The following is a 20796-nucleotide window of genomic DNA, read 5'->3' as shown; positions in this document are numbered from 1 at the left end:
CAAAACTTGAAACTATATATGACGACGATTTGTATAAAGATCGAAGACGTTCCACTTATGACCACCCCGTCTTATTTAGGGATATAGACCTTATCTAATGCACCCTTCCTTATTCAAGAGAAATTTGGCTGTTATTTCTAACGTCTTGACCGACAGCGTAGTGATTATCTGTTTTGTTTCGAGAATATTGTTAATTTCGTGCGACAGTTCAGAAGTTTAAAACGAATGAAGTCTATATATATGTTAACTGAAATTCAAAAACATGTGGGTATGTGTAAGTAAAGCTAAGAGAAATAACTCAAAGTGACCAGTGGCATATATAATGTTTGTGTCTGCGTGAATGAATGTTTACATCATGTGGTTCACATGTGGTATTATCACAACTTCCGGTTCAGCATTTTTTTCAGACATGTGCTTCCCGGTGTATCACTTACTCTATACTTCTAAAGATATGAAAACCATTAGATTAACTATTTGTCGACGTTTATTCGGTGGGTATTTTATTGTATATATATTCGGTTAATTAAAAGCTTTCGGTTATTTTGTGTGGCAATTATGAAGTAGGAATTATGTATTATAAAATAAATGGATACGCACACAGAATAATGTGAGTCCCTCCCCATCGAGGGATTACTTGTTTTGTGTGGTATCCCTCGCATCTCTATATTTACATTTTTAAATCCAGATGATGCACTCAATTCCATCTGTTATTGCTCTATACCCGTTGGGATCGAAGTGACCAATACGTGGTAGTTTGTGACTTGCAGGGGACACTTTCCACTGCACCGTGCCATCATGTTGTCATATGGTATGTAAAGTATCTCAATGACCCTGAATGCGATATAAGTTTAATTTTGAATCAGTGCAAGGGAGGGGAAAAAAACTAAGAAAGATCCAGGCGATGTTTCGTTTAATGACGCAGAAAGTGAAATCTATGAAGTCGGCAGAGATTGTCATTTGCGGGAAACTCGAAAGCGAATGCATTATTTTCTTTGAGACAATAAAATCGACACAAACATAATATTACAAAATGGTCTGTATAAAATTCATCTTTTTGAAAATGCTTTTGATATATTTTATTATAATTTTAAAAATAGTAAAGACAGGATAAAACTATCGAGGGCAGTATACCAATACATAAAGCTTTACAAGTTGAGAAAAAGAATCTTATTTAAAACTCTGATAATGCCTGCATACACCATGCTTCTAAGCTTTTCCATCTGAACATGTGTAGCGATATACCATACACATTTGGATTAATGTTGACATTACCCGGAAACGAAATCGAAAAAAAAAAAAAGTGTAGAAAACGAATCTGAAAACAAAAATGTGCGGAGAGCAATGGGGGTGGTGAAAGGCCTTCGAAAAATGCACGAAATCTAATCTGATGTTTTTCCTTTATAACTTTTAGGAAAATGTTTTTTTTTTTTAAATGAAATTTTATATAAATACCTTTCAAACGGTATAGATTACAATTATAAGGAAATTTGTGGGAAAAGTCTTTCCGAGGGGCTGGGGAGAGGACTTCGGAAAATTATACAAGATCCGATGGTTTCCCTCGTAAATTTGAGGAAAATGGATATCTTTCTACTTCACACCAATGTAGGAAACGAATCTGAAAACAAAAATGCATGGAAAGCAACGGGTGGTGGGTGTAATTCGGAAAATTCACAAGATCTGAGTTTTTCCCTTGTAACTTTGAGGAAAATGGATATCTTTTAATGAAATTGTATATAAATACCTTTTAAATGGCATGCATTACGGATGACTAATATACTGCAAACCCCTTATTTTTCTTCATCAAAAGAGTGACGAGGAAACCAGAATTATTGGAAAATGTTTTTCTTTTTTTCGATGAATGAATTACGGTGACCTAATATGTCACAAAGTACTTTTTTGTTTGGAAAACAGGGGCTGTTTCTTTCTTTAAAGTTTCGTTAAATTTTTACAAGTGTACCATTATAAAAATTAGTGGTAATGAAGTCTGGACAGGAGAGAGAAACAATGATACAAAATCCTTATAAAAACCACGCTAGTGTTTGTGTGTGTGAAACAAAGTATTATATTAAAACGAAATATCTTTTACTTACCCCTTAAAAATGACTAGTTTTCAAATGGTATCCAGTGTTTTCACTTTCCTTTAGCAATTTTTCATGCCAAAATTTTAATCAGGTAAACTAATACGTTTGAATTTTGTGTGGAAAGAGGGAGAGAGAGACACACACACACATCTTTCATGTAATATACTTTGTGTAGCTAAACTTCCAATGGCATAGCAATGTCATGGGTCAAATGAAGCAAGTGAGTGATTTCATATATATATATGTGTGTGTGTATATTTACATATATATATATCATCATCATCATTGTTGTTTAATGTCCACTTTCCATGCTGACATGGGTTTGACGGTTTGACTGAGGGCTGGCAAGGCAGAAGACTGCACCAGGCTCCATTCTGATCTGGCAATGTTTCTACAGCTGGATGCCTTCCTAACGCCAACCGCTCTAAGAGTGTTGTGGGTGCTTTTTACGTGGCATGAGGGCCAATCAGCTGGTACTGGCATCAACCATGTTTGAATCATGCTTTTTATGTGCCACTGGACTGGGTGCCAATCAGGCGGTTCTGTCATCAGCCACGGTAACGACTTCACTTGCCTCAACAGGTCTTCACAAGCACAGTTTACTGCCCAATGATTGAAGGGTACTTTTAAATAGGTTGGTTTACCAGGTCTTCTCAAGCAGAGCATATCTCCAAAGGTCTCAGTCACTTGTTATTGTCTCAGTGATGCCCAATGTTGTGCTTCAACACATCCCAGGTCTTCCTGGGTCTGCTTCTTCCACAGGTTCCCTCTACCGCTAGAGTGTGACACTTTTTCACACAGCTGTCCTCATCCATATGCAACACATGACCAAACCATCGCAGTCATCTCTCTTGCATATGTGTGTGTGCATATATATATGTATATATCATCATCATCATCGTTTAACGTCTGCTTTCCATGCTAGCATAGGTTGGACGATTTGACTGAGGACTGGCAATCCAGAAGGCTGCACCAGGCTCCAATCTGATCTGGCAGAGTTTCTACAGCTGGATGCCCTTCCTATCGCCAACCACTCCGAGAGTGTAGTGGGTGCTTTTACGTGCCACCGGCACGGGCCAGTCACACAGTACTGGCAACAGCCATGCTCAAAAGGTGTTTTTTACGTGCCACCTGCACGGGAACCAGTCCAGTGACACTGGCAACGACCTCGCTCGAATGATTTTCTAACGTGCCACCAGCACAAATGCTAGAAGGCAACGCTGGTAACGATTACGCTCTAATGGTGCTAAGAACCTCTATGACTACTGAAACTATTAACCCAACTTTCAAGATACTTATCTGTTGTATGGGTACTTGTTGCCTTGGCCATCCATGCTATTTCAAGGAGGATTCATCTCCATAGTACTATAGAAGCTGCAGTTAGATATCAACCACATGATGTCCTGAAGTTATGAAAACATAAACCTATTATCTAGAAAGTCATTATACAACAATTACTGTAAGAATTTAACTCTTGCTCTGTATACTCAGTAGTTCAATACCTTAACTACACTTTCAGAGGGGGAAATTTCAAACATTCATCATTGATAGTACTTTGTGTGTGTGCGTGTGCGCGCATATGTGTGTGTATGTATGTATGTATATGAATGTATCATAGACCTCCAGGCAATAACAGAGGAACTCCTCTCTGCTGATGACCTTGCTCTAATAGCGGAGTCACTATCAGAACTAGAGAAGTTTCAGGTGTGGAAACAAGGTCTAAAATCAAAGGGCCTTAGAGTCAATGTAGTAAAAACCAAAGTCTTAGTAAGTAGGAAGGCAGACAAATCACAAGTCCCTTCAGGTAGATGGCCCTGCTTGATCTGTAGAAAAGGCATAGGTAGAAACTCCATAAGATGTATCCAGTGTAAGCTATGGACACATAAGAGGTGCAGCAATATCAAAGGAAGGTTAACTTGGAAGATAGTTTTTGTGTGTGGTAGATGCATAGGAGCAATAAACACTGAAAATGTGCAGAAAACCACTTACGTCACATGCCAGGGAGAAAAACTAGAAGTAGTTGATAGCTTCTGTTATCTAGGTGACGAAGTTAGTAGTCGGGGAGGGTGCACTGAAAGTGTAGCTGCTAGAATAAGAATAGCCTGGGCAAAGATCAGAGGGCTCCTACCTCTGCTGGTAACAAGGGGGCCTCTTGCTCAGGTTGGAAGGTAGACTGTATGACGTGTGCTAACTGCCATGCTGCATGGCAGTGAAATATGGGCTGTGGCTGCTGAAGCATAAGCTTGCAAGAAATGAAACTAGTAAGCTCTGCTGGATGTGTAATGTCAGTGTGCATACACAACAGTGTAAGCACCCTGATAGAAAAGTTGGATCTAAGAAGCATCAGGTGTGGTGTGCAAGAGAGATGACTGCGCTGGTCATGTGTTGCATATGGATGAGAACAGCTGTGTGAAAAAGTGTTACACCCTAACAGTGGAGGGAACCTGTGGAAGAGGTAGACCCAGGAAGAGCTGGGATGAGGTGGTGAAGCACCACGGAGGTAATGACAAGTGACCGAGAACTTTGGAGATATGCTGTGTTTGAGAAGACCCAGCAAGCCAAGTGAGACCGTAAACGTGGCCTATGCCAGTGTCGCATAACCAGCCCGTTTAAGAGTACCCAGCAATTATTGAGCAATATACTGTGCTTAAGAAGACCTGTTGAGTCAAGTGAAATCATTGTCATAGCCAATGCCAGTACTGCCTGACTGGCACCCATGCCAGTGGCATGTAAAAAGCACCCTTTGAGCATGGTTGTGGCCAGTGCCACCAGACTGGCTCCTGTGCTGGTGGTGCGTAAAAAGCACCATTCGAGCGGGGTCATTGCCAATACCACCTGACTGGCCCCTGTGCCGGAGGCATGTAAAAAAAGCACCCACTACACTCTCGGAGTGGTTGGCATAAGGAAGGGCATCCAGCTGTAGAAACTCTGCCAGATCAGATTGGAGCCTGATGCAGCCTCCTAGCTTGCCACTCCTCGGTCAAACTATCCAACCAATGCCAGCATGGAAAGCAGACATTAAACGACGATGATAATGATGATATATATATGATGATGATATATATATGATGATGATATATATATATATATATATATATATATATATAGATCCAAATATTCTCTGTATAGAAGATACTTAGCAGTGCTCAGAAGATTAAAACTTAGACTTTGATGTCTTTACAGGTGCTCATTCCACAAGATAAAGAAAGGCTATAAGAGGGATCAGGTTGAGCGGGTGTAGAAGCAATTATGGGGATAAGCAAATTAGATACATCAAATATCATCATCATCATCGTTTAACATCCGCTTTCCATGTTGGCATGGATTGGACAGTTTTAACTGAGGAGTGGTGAGCCAGATGGCTGCACCAGGCTTCAATCCGATCTGGCAGTTTCTACAGCTGGATGCCCTTCCTAACGCCAACCACTCCGAGAGTGTAGTGGAAGCTTTTACGTGCCACTGGCATGAGGGCCAGTCAGGCAGTACTGGCAACGGCCATGCTCAAATGGTGTTTTTTACATGCCACCTGCACAGGAGCCAGTCCAGCAGCACTGGCAACGATCTCGCTTAAATGTTGTTTTTCAAGTGCCAGTAAGGCGATGCTGGTAACGATCATGCTCGAATGGTGCTTTTTATGTGCCACCGGCACGGGAGCCGGTCAGCGGCCCTGGCAATGATCCCGCTCGGATGGTGCTCTTGGTGTTCCACTAGCACGGATGCCAGTCAGGCAGTGTTGTCATCAGCCATGTTAGCGAATTTGAATTCGATTTCACTTGTCTCAACAGGTCTTCGCAAGCAGAGTGAAAGAAAGGTACGCATAAGTGGGCTGGTTACACCACTGGCATAGGCCACGGGTTGTGGCCTTACTTGCCTTGCTGGGTCTTCTCAAGCACAGCATATTTCCAAAGGTCTTGGTCATTAGTCATTGCCTCAGTGAAGTACTTCGCTCTTCTTAAACTATTTTTCTCCTCTCACCATTCCCTGTCTCAATACTCCCAGTCCCCCCTCATACACTTCGTTCTCCACATTTAATCATTACATCTTTAAGCTTCTCTGCATTAAGATTTGAAATGCAAGCTCTTCTCTACCCCAATGAAGGAGGCTTATTTCATCCTATGTTAGATGCATCCATACGGCCACATTTTGTGATGGACTAAATCCACCAACATTATTATGGATCGTTGAGCCCCCAGAAACAGCTATTGGATTCATAATACCTTTATTCTACCCCTTTAAATTTCTATGTCATTTGTACTCTAAGTTGGACCTATTTATATAAATATATATATATTTATACATATAAATTCATAATTCATCATCTGAAAGTTTCCACCTTTTGTTTTCTCTCGTTTTGCATGTATACATATATATATACATATTTTGTATTTGATGTACTTAATATATTTAATATACTTGATGTGTCTAATTTGCTTAACTCAATAACTGCCTGTGTATATATATATATATATATACACTAGCAGTGCTGCCCGGGATTAAGCTAGGATTATTAAGTGATCAAGTGCTTTATTTCAAACCAAAATAAGTAACATCGACATCAGATTTGAGCGAAATCCATTGAAATTGGTTTGACTGAAAATGGTTTGCTGGCAATTTGATTGGGAAATCCCATAAGGAATCAGTTTATTGGTTATTTTCACTTATTGACTCTTTTTTTAAATGTTGCATTAGAGATCTGCATAGGAGAAGGTTGATCTGAAGGTTTGCATTGGGGATCTGGATTGGAGTAACTTAGGAAAACTTACCAACAGCCTTAACCAAAAAATAAGCGGCCTGTCTCTTGTAGGTTAACTCTAACCCTAACCCTAATCCTAACCCTGACCCTAAAACCGTAACCCTAACATCAACCCTAATCCTAACCCTAACCCTAGCACTAACCCTAAACCCTAAACTCTAACCCTAACCTTAATCCTAACCCTAAAACCCTTACCCTAAAACTGTAGTGGAAATCGTGCGGGTGTTAATCTAAAAAATTACCAAACCCTTTTTGTGGTCCAAAAAACGGGTTGGGGTGGGGGGGAGCCTGGGAAATTTTACCTATTTATATTGTGTAATTCATTGACAAATTGTTACATACCTCTTTGTTTCATTGTTGTTAAATGGATTGTCAATAAACCTTTTTCTTCGGCGTGAAATATAAACGAAACTCTTTCGCTCCCAAAGTAGTATATGTGTATGTGTGTGAGTGAGAGGGGGGAGAAAGATGAACGATTTAGAATAAATAAATGATTTAAAATAAATATATTTTAATTGTTGTGTGAGAAAGTATATATAATTTCATTATAAAATATAGTGTCTTTCAAAAACATCCTATATTTGAAACTATATCTCATGTTTAAGAAAAAAAAAGCATTTTACATTTTCATTTTTCATGAACGCTGACACTGTCTTCCTTACTCCCCTCTCCCACTTTTTCTTTCGTTAGACACTTTCTGTCTCCCTCTCCCACTTTTTCTTTACTTTTTTTTGTTAGATGCTCTCAAACAATCTGTATCTCTCCCTCACTCCTCCTCTCACAAACAAAATTTCTCTCTCTCTCCTTCACGCACATACGCATACTTTGACTTCGCCATGTTAGCAAACTTCAAAATTGGTAAAAGTTATGGTTGAAAATTGATTTTTACAGCTATACGCAGATGCCTCTAAGAGAAAAAGTTGACGTAAATGCAGATAGGGTCATGATGAATGTCCTAAAATTGGAGTGACATGCGTGCTAATTTGCGGACGTGCATAAACTATATTCACGTACACACACACACACACACACACATCCTGCCTTTTATATATATACAGATATATACATACATACATATATATATATATATATAGTTTTAGGGAAAAGAACCAAGGTTCATGAACTCATCGATGAAAATCCACTGTCACATATAGAAAAATTAATAAGTAAAAGCACAATAAATAAGTATAATATAATACAAAGTAGATATAAGATTAAGATATTATCTTTATCTTATGATATTATACTTATTTATTGTGCTTTTACTTATTAATTTTTCTATATGTAACTGGATTTTCATCGATGAGTTCATGAACCTTGGTTCTTTTCCCTAAAACTATATCATCATCATCATCATTCTGTTGTTCTTCTTCTTCAGATGGCCTTGACGTGTTGGTTGTACTCACCATATCAAGTGGTGAAGACAAGGCTAAGGGTAGCTGTGCCAGCCGAGGTGTCCCGGCACATATCCACCTGGAAGAAACGCATTGCGAAGCAGCAAGCCATAGAGGAGACTGTGGTGCAATACACAGCAGAGGATGTCAGTCACCTGAATGAAAGACTCTATGCGTGGGGCTTCTCTGCCACTGGTGCACTGGGTAAGTTAACTGTTTGTCTGTTGTGGTCTCATAAAGTTGGATACTTGGTAGTGGAATGAATATGTGCTTTTGTGTGTTTGCTGTTATTGATGCATTGGTATGTGTGTGCTAAGATATTGGGTCATCCCATAAATAATGCAGTTTTTTTTATACTTCTTTTATTTTTCAAAATTAAGATAAACAAAGTTCTTTTTTAATTTAAAATATCCTCTCCTTCATTTTCTACAATGCTCTGGTAGACTTGCAAGGCCCCTTTTCCAAAATTCACTTGTCTGTGATGAAAAATACTCCTCCAGTACTGTTCTGACCTTGTCTACAGAATTCATATTTTTCTCGTCCAAATGACCTTGAAGCCTGTGGGATAATTGATAATCAGATGAGGTAGTGTCCAGCTAATATGGTGGGTGGGGCATCATTTCCCATTCAAACTGCTCCAGCCTTTGCAATATCATCCTCACTGTATGTGGCTGAGCATTATCCTGATGGAAGAATACCTTTTGTCTTGAAATCAAAGATAGTCGCTTTTCTTCTAGTACTAATTTAAGAAGCCACTCAAGGTACTTGCGGTAGTTCTCCTTTGTTATCATTTGGTTTGGGTTTAAAAGTTCAAAGTAGACTAAATGTTTCATATCCCACCAAACAATTAACAACACCTTACATGGGTGAAGACCTTCTTTAGCCTGGGGTGCTAGTGTTTCTCCTTTCCCTACCCACTGTTTTCAGCACTTGACATTTTTATAGAGAACCATTTCTCATCGCCAGTCACTATTTGGTCCATAAAAAGGTTCATTTGTGAGATGTGACAGCAAAGAAGAGCACACGGTCCTTCTCTGTGTGCAATTAGACTCGGAAAGTTTGTGAGGAACCTATTGACCCAATTTGCTGACTTTTCTGATGGCATGCAGGTCTCGAAGAATGGTGGAATGATCAAATCCAAGCTTCTGTTAGTTCCTTAACAGTTACAATGGGATTTTGTTCCACCAGGATTTGCAGGACGTCCTCGTTGAGCTCTACAGATCTTCCAAGATGAAGCGTGTTCATTTCTTGAACCACCTTTGACACTGGCTTACGCTTATTGTCCAGTCCCCATATGCTGCATTAATATTTCTCGCACTTTCCGTTGCGTTGTTGCCTTTATTGAACTTATAAAGCAAAATATGCAGAATGTGCTCTTTTGTCACTTCCATTTTAGTTTTGAAAAAATAACTCTTAAAATCGAACTCTACTCTTCAAAACTTGCACTAAATATAAGGACAAGGTAAAATTACTACCTGCTTTTATAGCAAGTTGATGCATGTAGTTTATTGTGTCTTTTCGTGCAATTGAAAAAACTGCATAATTTATGGGATGACCCAATATATACTCTTTACTCTTTACTTGTTTCAGTCATTTGACTGCGGCCATGCTGGAGCACTGCCTTTAGTCGAGCAAATTGACCCCAGGACTTATTCTTTGTAAGCCTAGTACTTATTCTATCGGTGTCCTTTGCCGAACCGCTAAGTTACGGGGACGTAAACACACCACCATCGGTTGTCAAACGATGTTGGGGGGACAAACAAAGACACACAAACATATACACACACATACATATCCATATATACGACAGGCTTCTTTCAGTTTCCGTCTACCAAATCCACTCACAAGGCTTTGGTCGGCCCGAGGCTATAGTAGAAGACACTTGCCAAAGGTGCCATGCAGTGAGAATAAACCCGGAACCATGTGGTTGGTAAGCAAGCTACTTACCACGAAGCTAAAGCACACAGAATGAAACCACTTAGCACAGATTGACCTTGAATTCTGTTGTGCATGTGCACTAAATTTTAATGTTCTAGCTCACTTCCGCTGTTTACAGCAGTGCATGGAAGGAACGTGTGTAGCGTGTGATCATTACATTGACCATTACAGAGAAAGTTGAGCAGAGAATCTGCATTGAATTTTACCAAAAGCTTGGCGATACCTGCTCAGAGGCCCATGCAAAATTTTCAAAAGGTTTTCATTATTCTCAACACATTCAAGGAGATTTTGTGCAGCTGAAACCCGAGTGTCTTTTTGGTCAGCTGAAAACAGTTTTGGCACAAACTTGGCAGACATGCATCTCATACCCAAATCTTCAGTGATAACGGACTGAACTGAGCCATAACTAATCTGCGCATCCTCTGATATCTCACAGATGGTGGTTCAATGATTTCCCCTCACAGCTGCATGCACATCTATGATGTTTTTCTCAGTTCTACTAGTTGCGGGACTCACAGAGCGTTCGTCAGTATTGACATTTTTTGGGCCATCTTGGAAACGTCTGAACCTCTCATACACTTGTGTGCAGCTCATACACCCCTCTCCACGCACTTTCTGCAACTTTGCATAGGTCTCTGAGCGGGTGTCACCATGACAACTTTCTCTGTCATGGTCAATGCGACGATCACATGCTACACACGTTTCTTCCAAGCACTGTTGTAAACAGTGGAAGTGAGCTAGAACGTTAAAATTTACTGCACATGTACAGCAGAATTCAAGGTCAATCTGTGCCAAGCAGCTTCACTCTGTGTGCTTTAGCTTCGTTACTATGGCAACAATCTGGATACTTATTGATCTGACCTCATACACACACACACACACGCACAAGCACATGAAGAAAGAGAGAAAAAGAGAGAGAGTGATTAAAAGTTGATATGGGTAGGCTGTATCATATTTAAAAGTGATTAATGCATGTTTAATTAACACTAGCTGATTATCTAATTATGACAGACAGATTATCAAAGTGGCTAATTGTATAAAGACATGCTAGAAAAGTTACATAATTAGACTATACCTGTTCTGAAGTTGTGTGTGTGTGTGTGTGTGTGTGTGCATGTTAGGGAAGGAAATGTACTGTGACCTTAAACCAAAAGAAAAATAAATTTTATCTAAAGTGCAGAGCTGTCAGTCTGTTTTAAGCACAAGGCTCTCTCTGTTTCTGTAGTATAGGATTCTACCCATTTGAAGTACAGGGCTCCTTGTTTGGCTGAAGTATATGTTTCTCTGTCTCTCTGAGGTACAGGCCTGTTTTCTTGCCTCAGTCCTTGTTATTGCATGTTTCCTATCAATCTTATTTTATTACTCACATGTAAAAGGAATCACATCTAAATGCCTCTTCAGTTCTGAAAGGATTTTCAAGGGACCAAATGTTAGTTCTCTTTACTAGGAGGAATCTTTTGAATAGGATGTCAGCTGATCTGATACTTATTCCCAACAGCTAGGTAAACTGAGCCAGTTGTTATCATTTTACATCTACTTTCCTTGCTGACATAAACTGAAAAGGTCATCATAGTCCAAATTGGTTCTTATTCATAGTTATTGATCTTCTAAAGGAGTTGAGGACTACTACTCATTTATGTGTTCTATTTTTTGGTATGGCTTCTTTAGTTGGATGTTCTTCCTATTGTCAACCATCTTATAGTGAGTATTGATTGTATTTTATCATGGTATTAGCACTCAAGAGGTTAGCTTCTCAGTGGTAAGTCTAAAAACTGTTCCTTCTTCTCTATGCTATCTCCATAAATTTGTTCCTTTTTCTCTCACTACTGAGCAGGAAGAAGGCCAGACTGAAAGAATAATGAGAGAGAGAGAGAGAGAGAGAGAGAGAGAGAGAGAGAGAGAGAGAGAGAGATGGATAAAAATAAAGAAAAGTGGTGTTAAGGGTGGATTGAATACAGAGATATCCAATGCAATGCCTTGTCTCATTACACTGGTGTTGTAAGTGGAGAGAGATATTGTTAGAGAGAAACAATTAGGAGAGAAAGTGGAAGATGAAAGAATAATGATGGGAAGAGAGTAGTAGATGGAGACTTAGTATGAACATAATAGTTGAGAGAACCAATGTGTAGATATACATCCCAAACTCCACCAACACTACCAACACCACCACCACTACCATCACCGCCACTGCCACCATTATTTTTATGTTTGTGTTTCACAGTGGATCCTCTCCAGCACAGCATTTTCCCACAACTTACAGTGTTATTGTCATCTCCTTAATGATGTTCAGCTTTTTTAAGTCAGTTTTCACCACTTCATTCCATGTTTGGCAGTATCCCTCTTCTACAAATTTTATCCACTTTGATCTCTTGACATTTCTTTATACAACTGACATCCTCCATATCCATCCCTCTCTTTATTATAAAAGTAATTTTAATTAAGTGGAAACTATCTTGATCTTTACATTAAGTATATGTTAGCAATGACTCTGCCTTTATATTCTTAACCTTATAAAACAATACCATGTAGCTCAAGAGAGTTTAACTTAATTCTAGCCAGCCAAGTAATCCAAAAGAGAGGCCTTTTTGTTGTTTCATTATTAAGGTGTCCTGTTTGATATTAAGATGATATGATAATTTAAAATTGTTATGCTCTAAAAGGATCAGTTATCTTTTTTGTTTCTTTATTAAAGGGATCAAGTCCTATTTAAGACCTGGGGTGAAGCAGACACACCTATCCTTCATGCATCGTCCTGCTAGATTAAAATTCTTCGATGAGCAACATTTAAAGGTAAAACAATACATTGCTGCTGTTTTTTTATTTGTTTTTGTTGTTACCTTTTATTTATGTATTTTAGATGTATTAAAATGTATGTCGTGGAGTATATAAGGAGATATGAGGTATATTCTGTAGATGTAGGTAGGTGTTGGGTAAATTGTGGATATGTAGATAGGTAGATATGGGGTATATTGGAGATGTGAATGTGTGAAGGGTATGAGTAAATGTAGGTGAGTGTGAGTTTTGTGGATTAAAGCTAATTCAGCAAAATCTTGTGCATGTATGTTCAGTAGATCTATGATTGAAGGCAATCTGACCATGACTACTCCATTTTTTTGGTAATTAAAAAATACATATGTGCTTTCTTTCTTAAGATATCATTTGAAAGATATTTGGCTACTGTTTTAAGCAGGTCAGCCAATTGCACATTGATTCCTTCTTTGACTTGAGAAACTATTGTTTTGAATTTAACTCTACACAGTGCTCAGTTAATATATATATATATACACAAAGTGGTATCAAAAAGTTCCATGACTAGTTCTGTAGTGCTGTAGTGTACTAACAGATGGGAGCACATGATTGTGTGCACAGTGAGCTAGCAGCAACCTTCATGAGGCAGTGTGCCAAGTGACATCGCTGTGTTTACTTCACAAGTTGTGAAATTTGTGTTTTTGCGATCATGTATGCTATAGTCTGAGATTTTTGTCATGGACTGGAAGTTGGAACAAAGAGCCAACATGAAATTTTGTGTTAAACTTAGGAAGTCTGCTACAGAGATATTGAGCATGCTTTGGCAAGCTTACAGTGATGAATCAATGGGTCGCATGCAATGTTTTGAGTGGCATGTGCACTTGATAAGTGAAAGAACACCCCTGGAATATGATGAACGATCTGGAAGACCTACCAGGAGTGTCACCCCTGGAAATGTGGAGAAAATTCATCAGCTTTTGCATGAGGATTGTCAGAGGGCAATTGATGACATTACTGATTTTGTTTGTTACATGGGTCCATGTGGGCAATCCTAATGTCTAGATTCTTCATAACGACAATGCACCCTGACACTGAGCTCTCCTCACTCATGATTTTCTCACCAAAAACAATATGGTATCACTTCCACGCCCATCCTGTTTGCCAGATTTAACACCTGTAGACTTCCATCTCTTCCCCAAGATGAAAATTCAGCTCAACGGTCACTGTTTTAACACTGTTGATGAGATCCAGAGTGAATCGCAGAAGTCTTTGACTTGCTTATGGAAAACGACTTCCAGGCTGTATTTCAAAAGTGGCAGGAATGCTGGGACCGGTGTATTGCTGCGCAAGATGACTATTTTGAAAAATATGATGTTAAAACTTTGGTAAATTTTTTATTAAACATAACTAGTCCGGGAACTTTTTGATACCACCTTGTAATGTTCTAGATTTGCTTACAGTAGTAAGTTGTGCCTTCCCACCATATTGGATTAGGTGAACCAAACTATTTATAGTTAAGTTGGGAACCATAAATAAACAGTCTGACCAGTCTGGCCAGCATTAAGAGTGCTCACCCTGACTATAAGCAAAAAATAATTGAGCTAGAAACAGCAGCCAAATCAAACCTGGCCTTCTTAAAACATCAAGGACAATTGGATAATGCAATTCTAAATACACTGTTTAAAAAAAGATGGGGAAGTCATGGCTAGAATGCCTGCGATTATAGGTCATAGGTCTACTGGATAAGAGCTGACAAAGGACTAAACAACAACCAAATACTTATAGTGGATTTGAACTTATGACTTCTGAGTTGAAAGCACATTTACTTTCTTTTTTTTTTTTCTTTTTTGTTACTTAATTTTGTGTAGTTGTTTGTGAATGGTGAATAATATTTTAGAAGTTTCTAAATATTTATCTGTCAGTCTACCTCTTCGTCAAGCAGGATCACAAATAATTTGGTACAACTGGGAAAACAAGCACGAAAATATTTAATGATAATAAATGCTGTGTGAAAATGTTTATTACTTTTTTTCCTCATATCTTAAGGCAGCAAACTGGCAAAGTTGTTAGCACACTGGGCAAAATGCTTAGTGACATTTTGTCTGTCTTTATGTTCTGAAAATTCTACCAAAGTTGACTTTGCCTTTCATCCTTTCAGGGTTGATAAAATAAGTACCAGTTGAGGACTTACCCACTCCTCTGAAATTGCTGGTCTTGTGTCAAAATTTGAAACTAATATTTTCACATATCTCTTTACATACATACATTCATTTATACATGTTTACATTCACATACACACACACACATTTACATATCTATTTACACATTCTTTAACACGCACACACATTTACATATCTATTTACACATTCTTTAACACACACACATCTGATATAGTGCAGCTGCTATGTATAGACATCTTGGACCAAATCCAGAGAAAAGCCTCAATTGATTGGCATTAAATCACACATTCCAGTCTCTGACCCACAGGCATGTTGCTACTATAATAGTCAGTGCTCCTCTGAGTTGATTCAGGCACTCCCAACCTACTTGTTTCTCCATCTCTTGGTCACCCTTGTTATATTCCCTCCCATTTGAGGCACTGCATGTCCATGTCCTTCCATCACTGAATGTCCACCCACTTGGAATCTCCTCTTTGTTCATGTCTTTCCTTAAGTGTTCACTTGCAAGTTTAAACAAAACATTAATGGTATCACTTTCACCAGTCTTAGAGGGCCTGTAAATATCATAGGACTGCTTCGTCTTCCAGACATTGCAATTAAAAAAAACCTAAATCATACATTGACACACACACACACACGCACGCATGCACGCACACACGCACGCACACACACACACACACTCACTCACTCACTCACTCTCTCTCTCTCTCTCTCTCTCTCTCTCTCTCTTGCACATATTCTTTTACATATATACATTAATCTTTCTCTGATTTTCAGGTTGGCCATGTTGCCTGTGGTTATGGTTTTACATTATTCCAGTCTAGTTTACAAGGTTCCTCTGTACTTCTTGGCACTGGTATCAACACTGATTCACAGATTGGATGTTATCAAATGCAGAAGGACTCGGGTAAGTTAGAAACTATTTGGCTGCTAGTTATACTCTAAAACATTATGTTACCAGTGGTTACAGTTTAGAATACTGAATAACTCGTACATCAAAACAAAGAAATGTAAATTAAAAACATCATTTTAAACACTGTGAATGTAAGTAATAAATATTCTAGAAATTTTGTCTTTAGAATAACGCAGATTCATACAGATTGAAGTTTATTTCAAGTTTCTAAAGCTTGTACATATATTTACCTTTCTATATGTCTGTGGGCACATATGAATGAATGAGTGAACTGCTATGATTTCTACTGTAGAATGGTATTAAACATTATAGTCCCTAGTTTGAGAAAGTTGAAAAAACTGTGGGCCACTGGCAGAGTTAATAATTAAGTTAATGACTATTTTCTCATTTAAACAGGTGTTTTATCACTTAAGTAATTAAATCTTCTTGGTTTACTTCATTAAGCATTTTAGCACTAGCTACTTATTTGTTTAGCCCACCAGGATAGGTATTTAATATCTAGGTAGGAGAGGTAGAAGTACTAGTCAATATATTGCTATAAAGCAGTGGTTCTCAACCATTCTTTAGCTATTAACCTCTTTGATCCCTACTTTACTGGAGTAGACCTTCAAAATCATCCAATTTCTAAAAAATTCCATTATATTTTTATAATTAAATATTATTAGGAATTGTATTAAAGCATTGTTAGAATATTTTGTGTATTGTAGAAGTATAACCAATTTGTTGTGCATAAATTTCAACAGCAAAATCTTATTTGGACCCTGGTTGAGGACCACTGCTTTTAAGTTTAATTTTTCTATAATGTAATTGAAATAAAATTTTTGGAAACCTATAATGGTGGTCACATTGGTAAAGATCAGTTTGAAACATTGGATAGAAGTGGTGGCAATGGTAGCAGCAGCAGTAGAAGTAGTGTGCTGTATGAAGAAAATTCTGATATTTTGGACTGGGACATTAGAGGACAAGAGAAATCACTACACTAAGTTAGAGAGAGTGCAGGAGAGGAAGGGTGTTGAAATGAAGTGTCATTTCAGAAGCTGTATTTAGATGAAGTGTTTCTCTATTTGTAGATAGATTCCTTGATTACATAATTGAACCCACAAACATTGAAATACCTCTTCTTCATCCGACTAAGACGAAAATTATAGGAATGGCTGGTGGCCGGGCACATGCAATCATTCTCACTGATCAAGAAGGTGGTAAGTGTGTTTGTTCATTCATTCATTCATTTTTCTCCTCCCTCTTCTCCCTCTTCTTCCTCTCTTCTCTTTCAGCTTCTCTTTCTTCCTCTTTTTCCTCTTCCTTTCCCCTCCTCCTCTTTCTCCCTTTACCTTCTCTCCTTTCCTCTTCTCCTTTTTGCTTGCTTCTTCTCATTGGTAAAAATGTTCTGTGTTATTTATTCCACAGATGGTAAAGTACCAGTCAAGTACTGAGGTTGATGGTATTGCCTACCCCCCCCCCCCTCAGAATTGCTGGCCTTGTGCTTAAATTAAAAACAAAAATTATTATTATTATTATTATTATTATTATTATTATTATTTATTCTGTCAAGGTCAACTTTGCCTTTCTTCCTTTTGGTGTTGAGAATAACAGTGAAACACTGGAGTCAATATAATCGACTTGTCCCCTTCCCTAAAATTTCAGGCCTTGTGCCTTCAATAGGAAGGATTATTATTATTATTATTATTATTATTATTATTATTATTATTATTATTATTAGTATTATTATTATTATTATTATTAGTAGTAGTAGTAAGCTTGCAGAATTGATAGCACACCGGGTAAAATACTTAGCAGCATTTCATCCAATTTTATGATCTAAGTTCCAGTTCTGCCGAAGTCGACTTTGCCTTTCATCCTTTTGAGGTTGATAAATTAAGTATCAGTTGGATACTGGGGTCGATGTAATCAACTAACCCCCCACCCAAAACTTCAGACCTTGTGCCTTTAGTAGAAAGGATTATTATTATTATTATTATTATTATTATTATTATTATTATTATTCAGTAGTTTTATTTTTATAACGTGCTTTCACTTCACTACCGAGCGTAGCTCTGTGTGCCTTGGGTATGTGCTGTGGTTTGCTGTGATGCTCTTATAGTTACTGTATTGAAAGTGTTTTGCGTAGGATGTGTGCAGTGCCCAGTAGTGCAATTTTCTGTATGTTATATATGTTTGTAAGTCCTGGTGTTTTTGTTATGTATTTATCTGAATATTTTTTTATTATACCTAAGGCACCTACTATGATAGGAATTGTTTCTGTTTTTAGATTCCACATTCGAGTTACCTCTATTTCCAGGTCTTTGTATTTTGAAAGTTTCTCCATTTCTTTTAGGGAAACGTTGTCATCTGCTGGTATTGATACATCAATTAGAAAACATTTTTTTCCTTCATGATCTTTGACAACTATATCTGGTTTATTGGCCTTAATTTCTCTATCTGTGTGTATTGGCATATCCCAGAGTATGGTTGCTTTCTTGTTTTCTGTGACCTTTTCTGGCATGTGTTTATACCATCTTTTTTCTGTTGTTATTCCATAGTGTTGGCATAGCTTCCAGTGTATATAGGTCCCAGCTCTGTCGTGTCTGTGAATATATTCCTTCTTACTTATTATTATTATTATTATTATCATTATTCAGTAGTTTTATTTTTATAACGTGCTTTCACTTCACTACCGAGCGCAGCTCTGTGCGCCTTGGGTATGTGCTGTGGTTTGCTGTGGTGCTCTTATGTTTACTGTATTGAAAGTGTTTTGCGTAGAATGTGTGCAGTACCCAGTAGTGCAATTTTCTGTATGTTATATATATTTGTAAGTCCTGGTGTTTTTGTTATGTATTTGTCTGAATATTTTTTTATTATACCTAAGGCACCTACTATGATAGGAATTGTTTCTGTTTTTAGATTCCACATTCGAGTTATCTCTATTTCCAGGTCTTTGTATTATTTCTTTTAGAGAAACGTTGTCATCTGCTGGTATTGATACATCAATTAGAAAGCATTTTTTTTCTTCATGATCTTTGACAACTATATCTGGTCTATTTTGCCTTAATTTCTCTATCTGTATGTATTGGCATATCCCAGAGTATGGTTGCTTTCTCGTTTTCTGTGACCTTTTCTGGCGTGTGTTTATACCATCTTTTTTCTGTTGCTATTATTATTATTATTATTATTATTATTATTATTAGGTTGTTCCAGAGATAATGGCTAATTTCAGAAACATAACTTTATTCTGGAAAAATTAACAATAGAAATGTTTTGATTAGTCAAAGTACAAGCCATGAACATCTATGCATCACTGCCATCGATCAACGAGATTATTTATGTCTCGTTGATAAAAGCTTATTGGCTTTGATGCCAAGAAATTTTTGAAAGTTGATTCCACCTCTGGTTTTGACCTGAAAGTTTTATCACTTAAAAACATATTTAAATGCTAAAAAAATGATTGTCAGTAGGTGAAAGATCAGGAGAATATGGAGGATGTGGTAAAGTCTCGTATCCAAAGTCTGTGAGTTTCTGCAGCGTCATTCTTGCAACATGTGGTTTGCATTATCATGGAGCAGAATTGGGCCACGCCACTTCACCAATGCAAGTCTCATTTTTTGCAAGTGAACATGCATTTCAGCAAGTTGATTGCAGTAAACCTCTGCTGTAATGCTCTGATTGGCTTCCAGAAAGCTGTAATGGACAACACCAATTGCAGACCACCAGACAGTCACCATAATCTTTTGCTGATGCAACTTTGGTTTTGGGAAATGTTTGGGGGACTTGTCACAATCAAGCAATTGACCTGATCATTTACGGTTATCATAAAGGATCCACTTTTTGTTATAAGTGACTATTCAGTAAAAGGATCATTGGTGTTTCACAGAAAGAGCATTGAGCACATTTCAAAACGATGAACTTTTTGATTTTCATTGAGCTCATGCAGTACCCATTTATCAAGCTTTTTCACCTTACCAATCTTCTGCAGATTGCGTGGGACCATTGCAGTACTGACACCAAGTGCTTGAGACATTTCTCTGACACTTTGATGTGGGTTTTGTTCAACAATTGCTTTCAATTGTTCATTGTCAAGACTGCATGACCTTCTACCTTCTTCAAGGCTCTCATCACCACTACAGAATTTCTGAAACCACCTTTGTACTGTATGGTCACTTGTGGACCCCACCTCCCCATACTTTGTTGATATTGGCAGCAGTTTGGGAAGCATTGTGCCCAAGCTTGAACTCATGCAAGAAAAGTAAGCGAAAGTCCTTTTTTGCCATGTTCATAATTAAGGGCACGTATGCTTCAAGAATGTTTTCTGTCTGAAATAAATAGAAAATTATTAAAGAACATACATCAATTATTAAGTATGTCAGAATTCACCTAAAATATAGTTAAAATACTATGATAGAATTGCATTTCAAAACACAACACTTAGAGCAGCCATTATTTTCGGAACAACCTATTATTATTATTATTATTATTATTATTATTATTATTATTATTATTATTATTAGTAGTAGTAGTAGTAGTAGTAGTAGTAGTAGTAGTAGTAGCAGCAGCAGCAGATTGACAGAATCATGAGCATCTGACAAGATGTCTTACGATGTAAGTACAAGTCAAATACTGGGGTCAATATAATTATCTCATTATTTTTTCTTGAAATTCCTTAAATAAGAAATTATTAAGAGCACTGAATAGGGAAATTATTAGTTGCAGCTCTTTACATTCTGAGTTCAAATCCTGCTCAGGTCAAGTTTGCCTTTCATCTGTTCCAAGGAGAGAGAGAGAGGGGGAGATTTAA

General features: G+C 37.7%; 1 protein-coding gene across 4 annotated transcripts in view; it reads left to right on the top strand.

Annotated features, from left to right (window-relative positions):
- Positions 1 to 20796, top strand: part of LOC106876835 (RCC1-like G exchanging factor-like protein) — a 48908-nt gene that overhangs the window by 1206 nt on the left and 26906 nt on the right. For 2 of the 4 annotated variants that reach the window (XM_089351075.1, XM_052967296.2), the window contains exons 2-5: positions 8213 to 8432; positions 12859 to 12956; positions 15872 to 16001; positions 17078 to 17206. In XM_089351075.1, coding sequence (XP_089207201.1) covers positions 8213 to 8432; positions 12859 to 12956; positions 15872 to 16001; positions 17078 to 17206 — 577 coding nt within the window. Of the gene's footprint in view, positions 1 to 388; positions 492 to 759; positions 1034 to 8212; positions 8433 to 12858; positions 12957 to 15871; positions 16002 to 17077; positions 17207 to 20796 lie in introns of those variants that run through there. The other 2 variants (XM_089351074.1, XM_052967295.2) reach the window with 2 other exon arrangements.

This window comes from Octopus bimaculoides, chromosome 4 (genome assembly GCF_046866305.1).
Source record: "Octopus bimaculoides isolate indiv1 chromosome 4, ASM4686630v1, whole genome shotgun sequence".
In the NCBI taxonomy this organism is placed as follows: Eukaryota; Metazoa; Mollusca; class Cephalopoda; order Octopoda; family Octopodidae; genus Octopus; species Octopus bimaculoides.
Note: the sequence above shows the minus strand (reverse complement) of the source record. Positions and strands in the feature narration are given on the sequence as shown.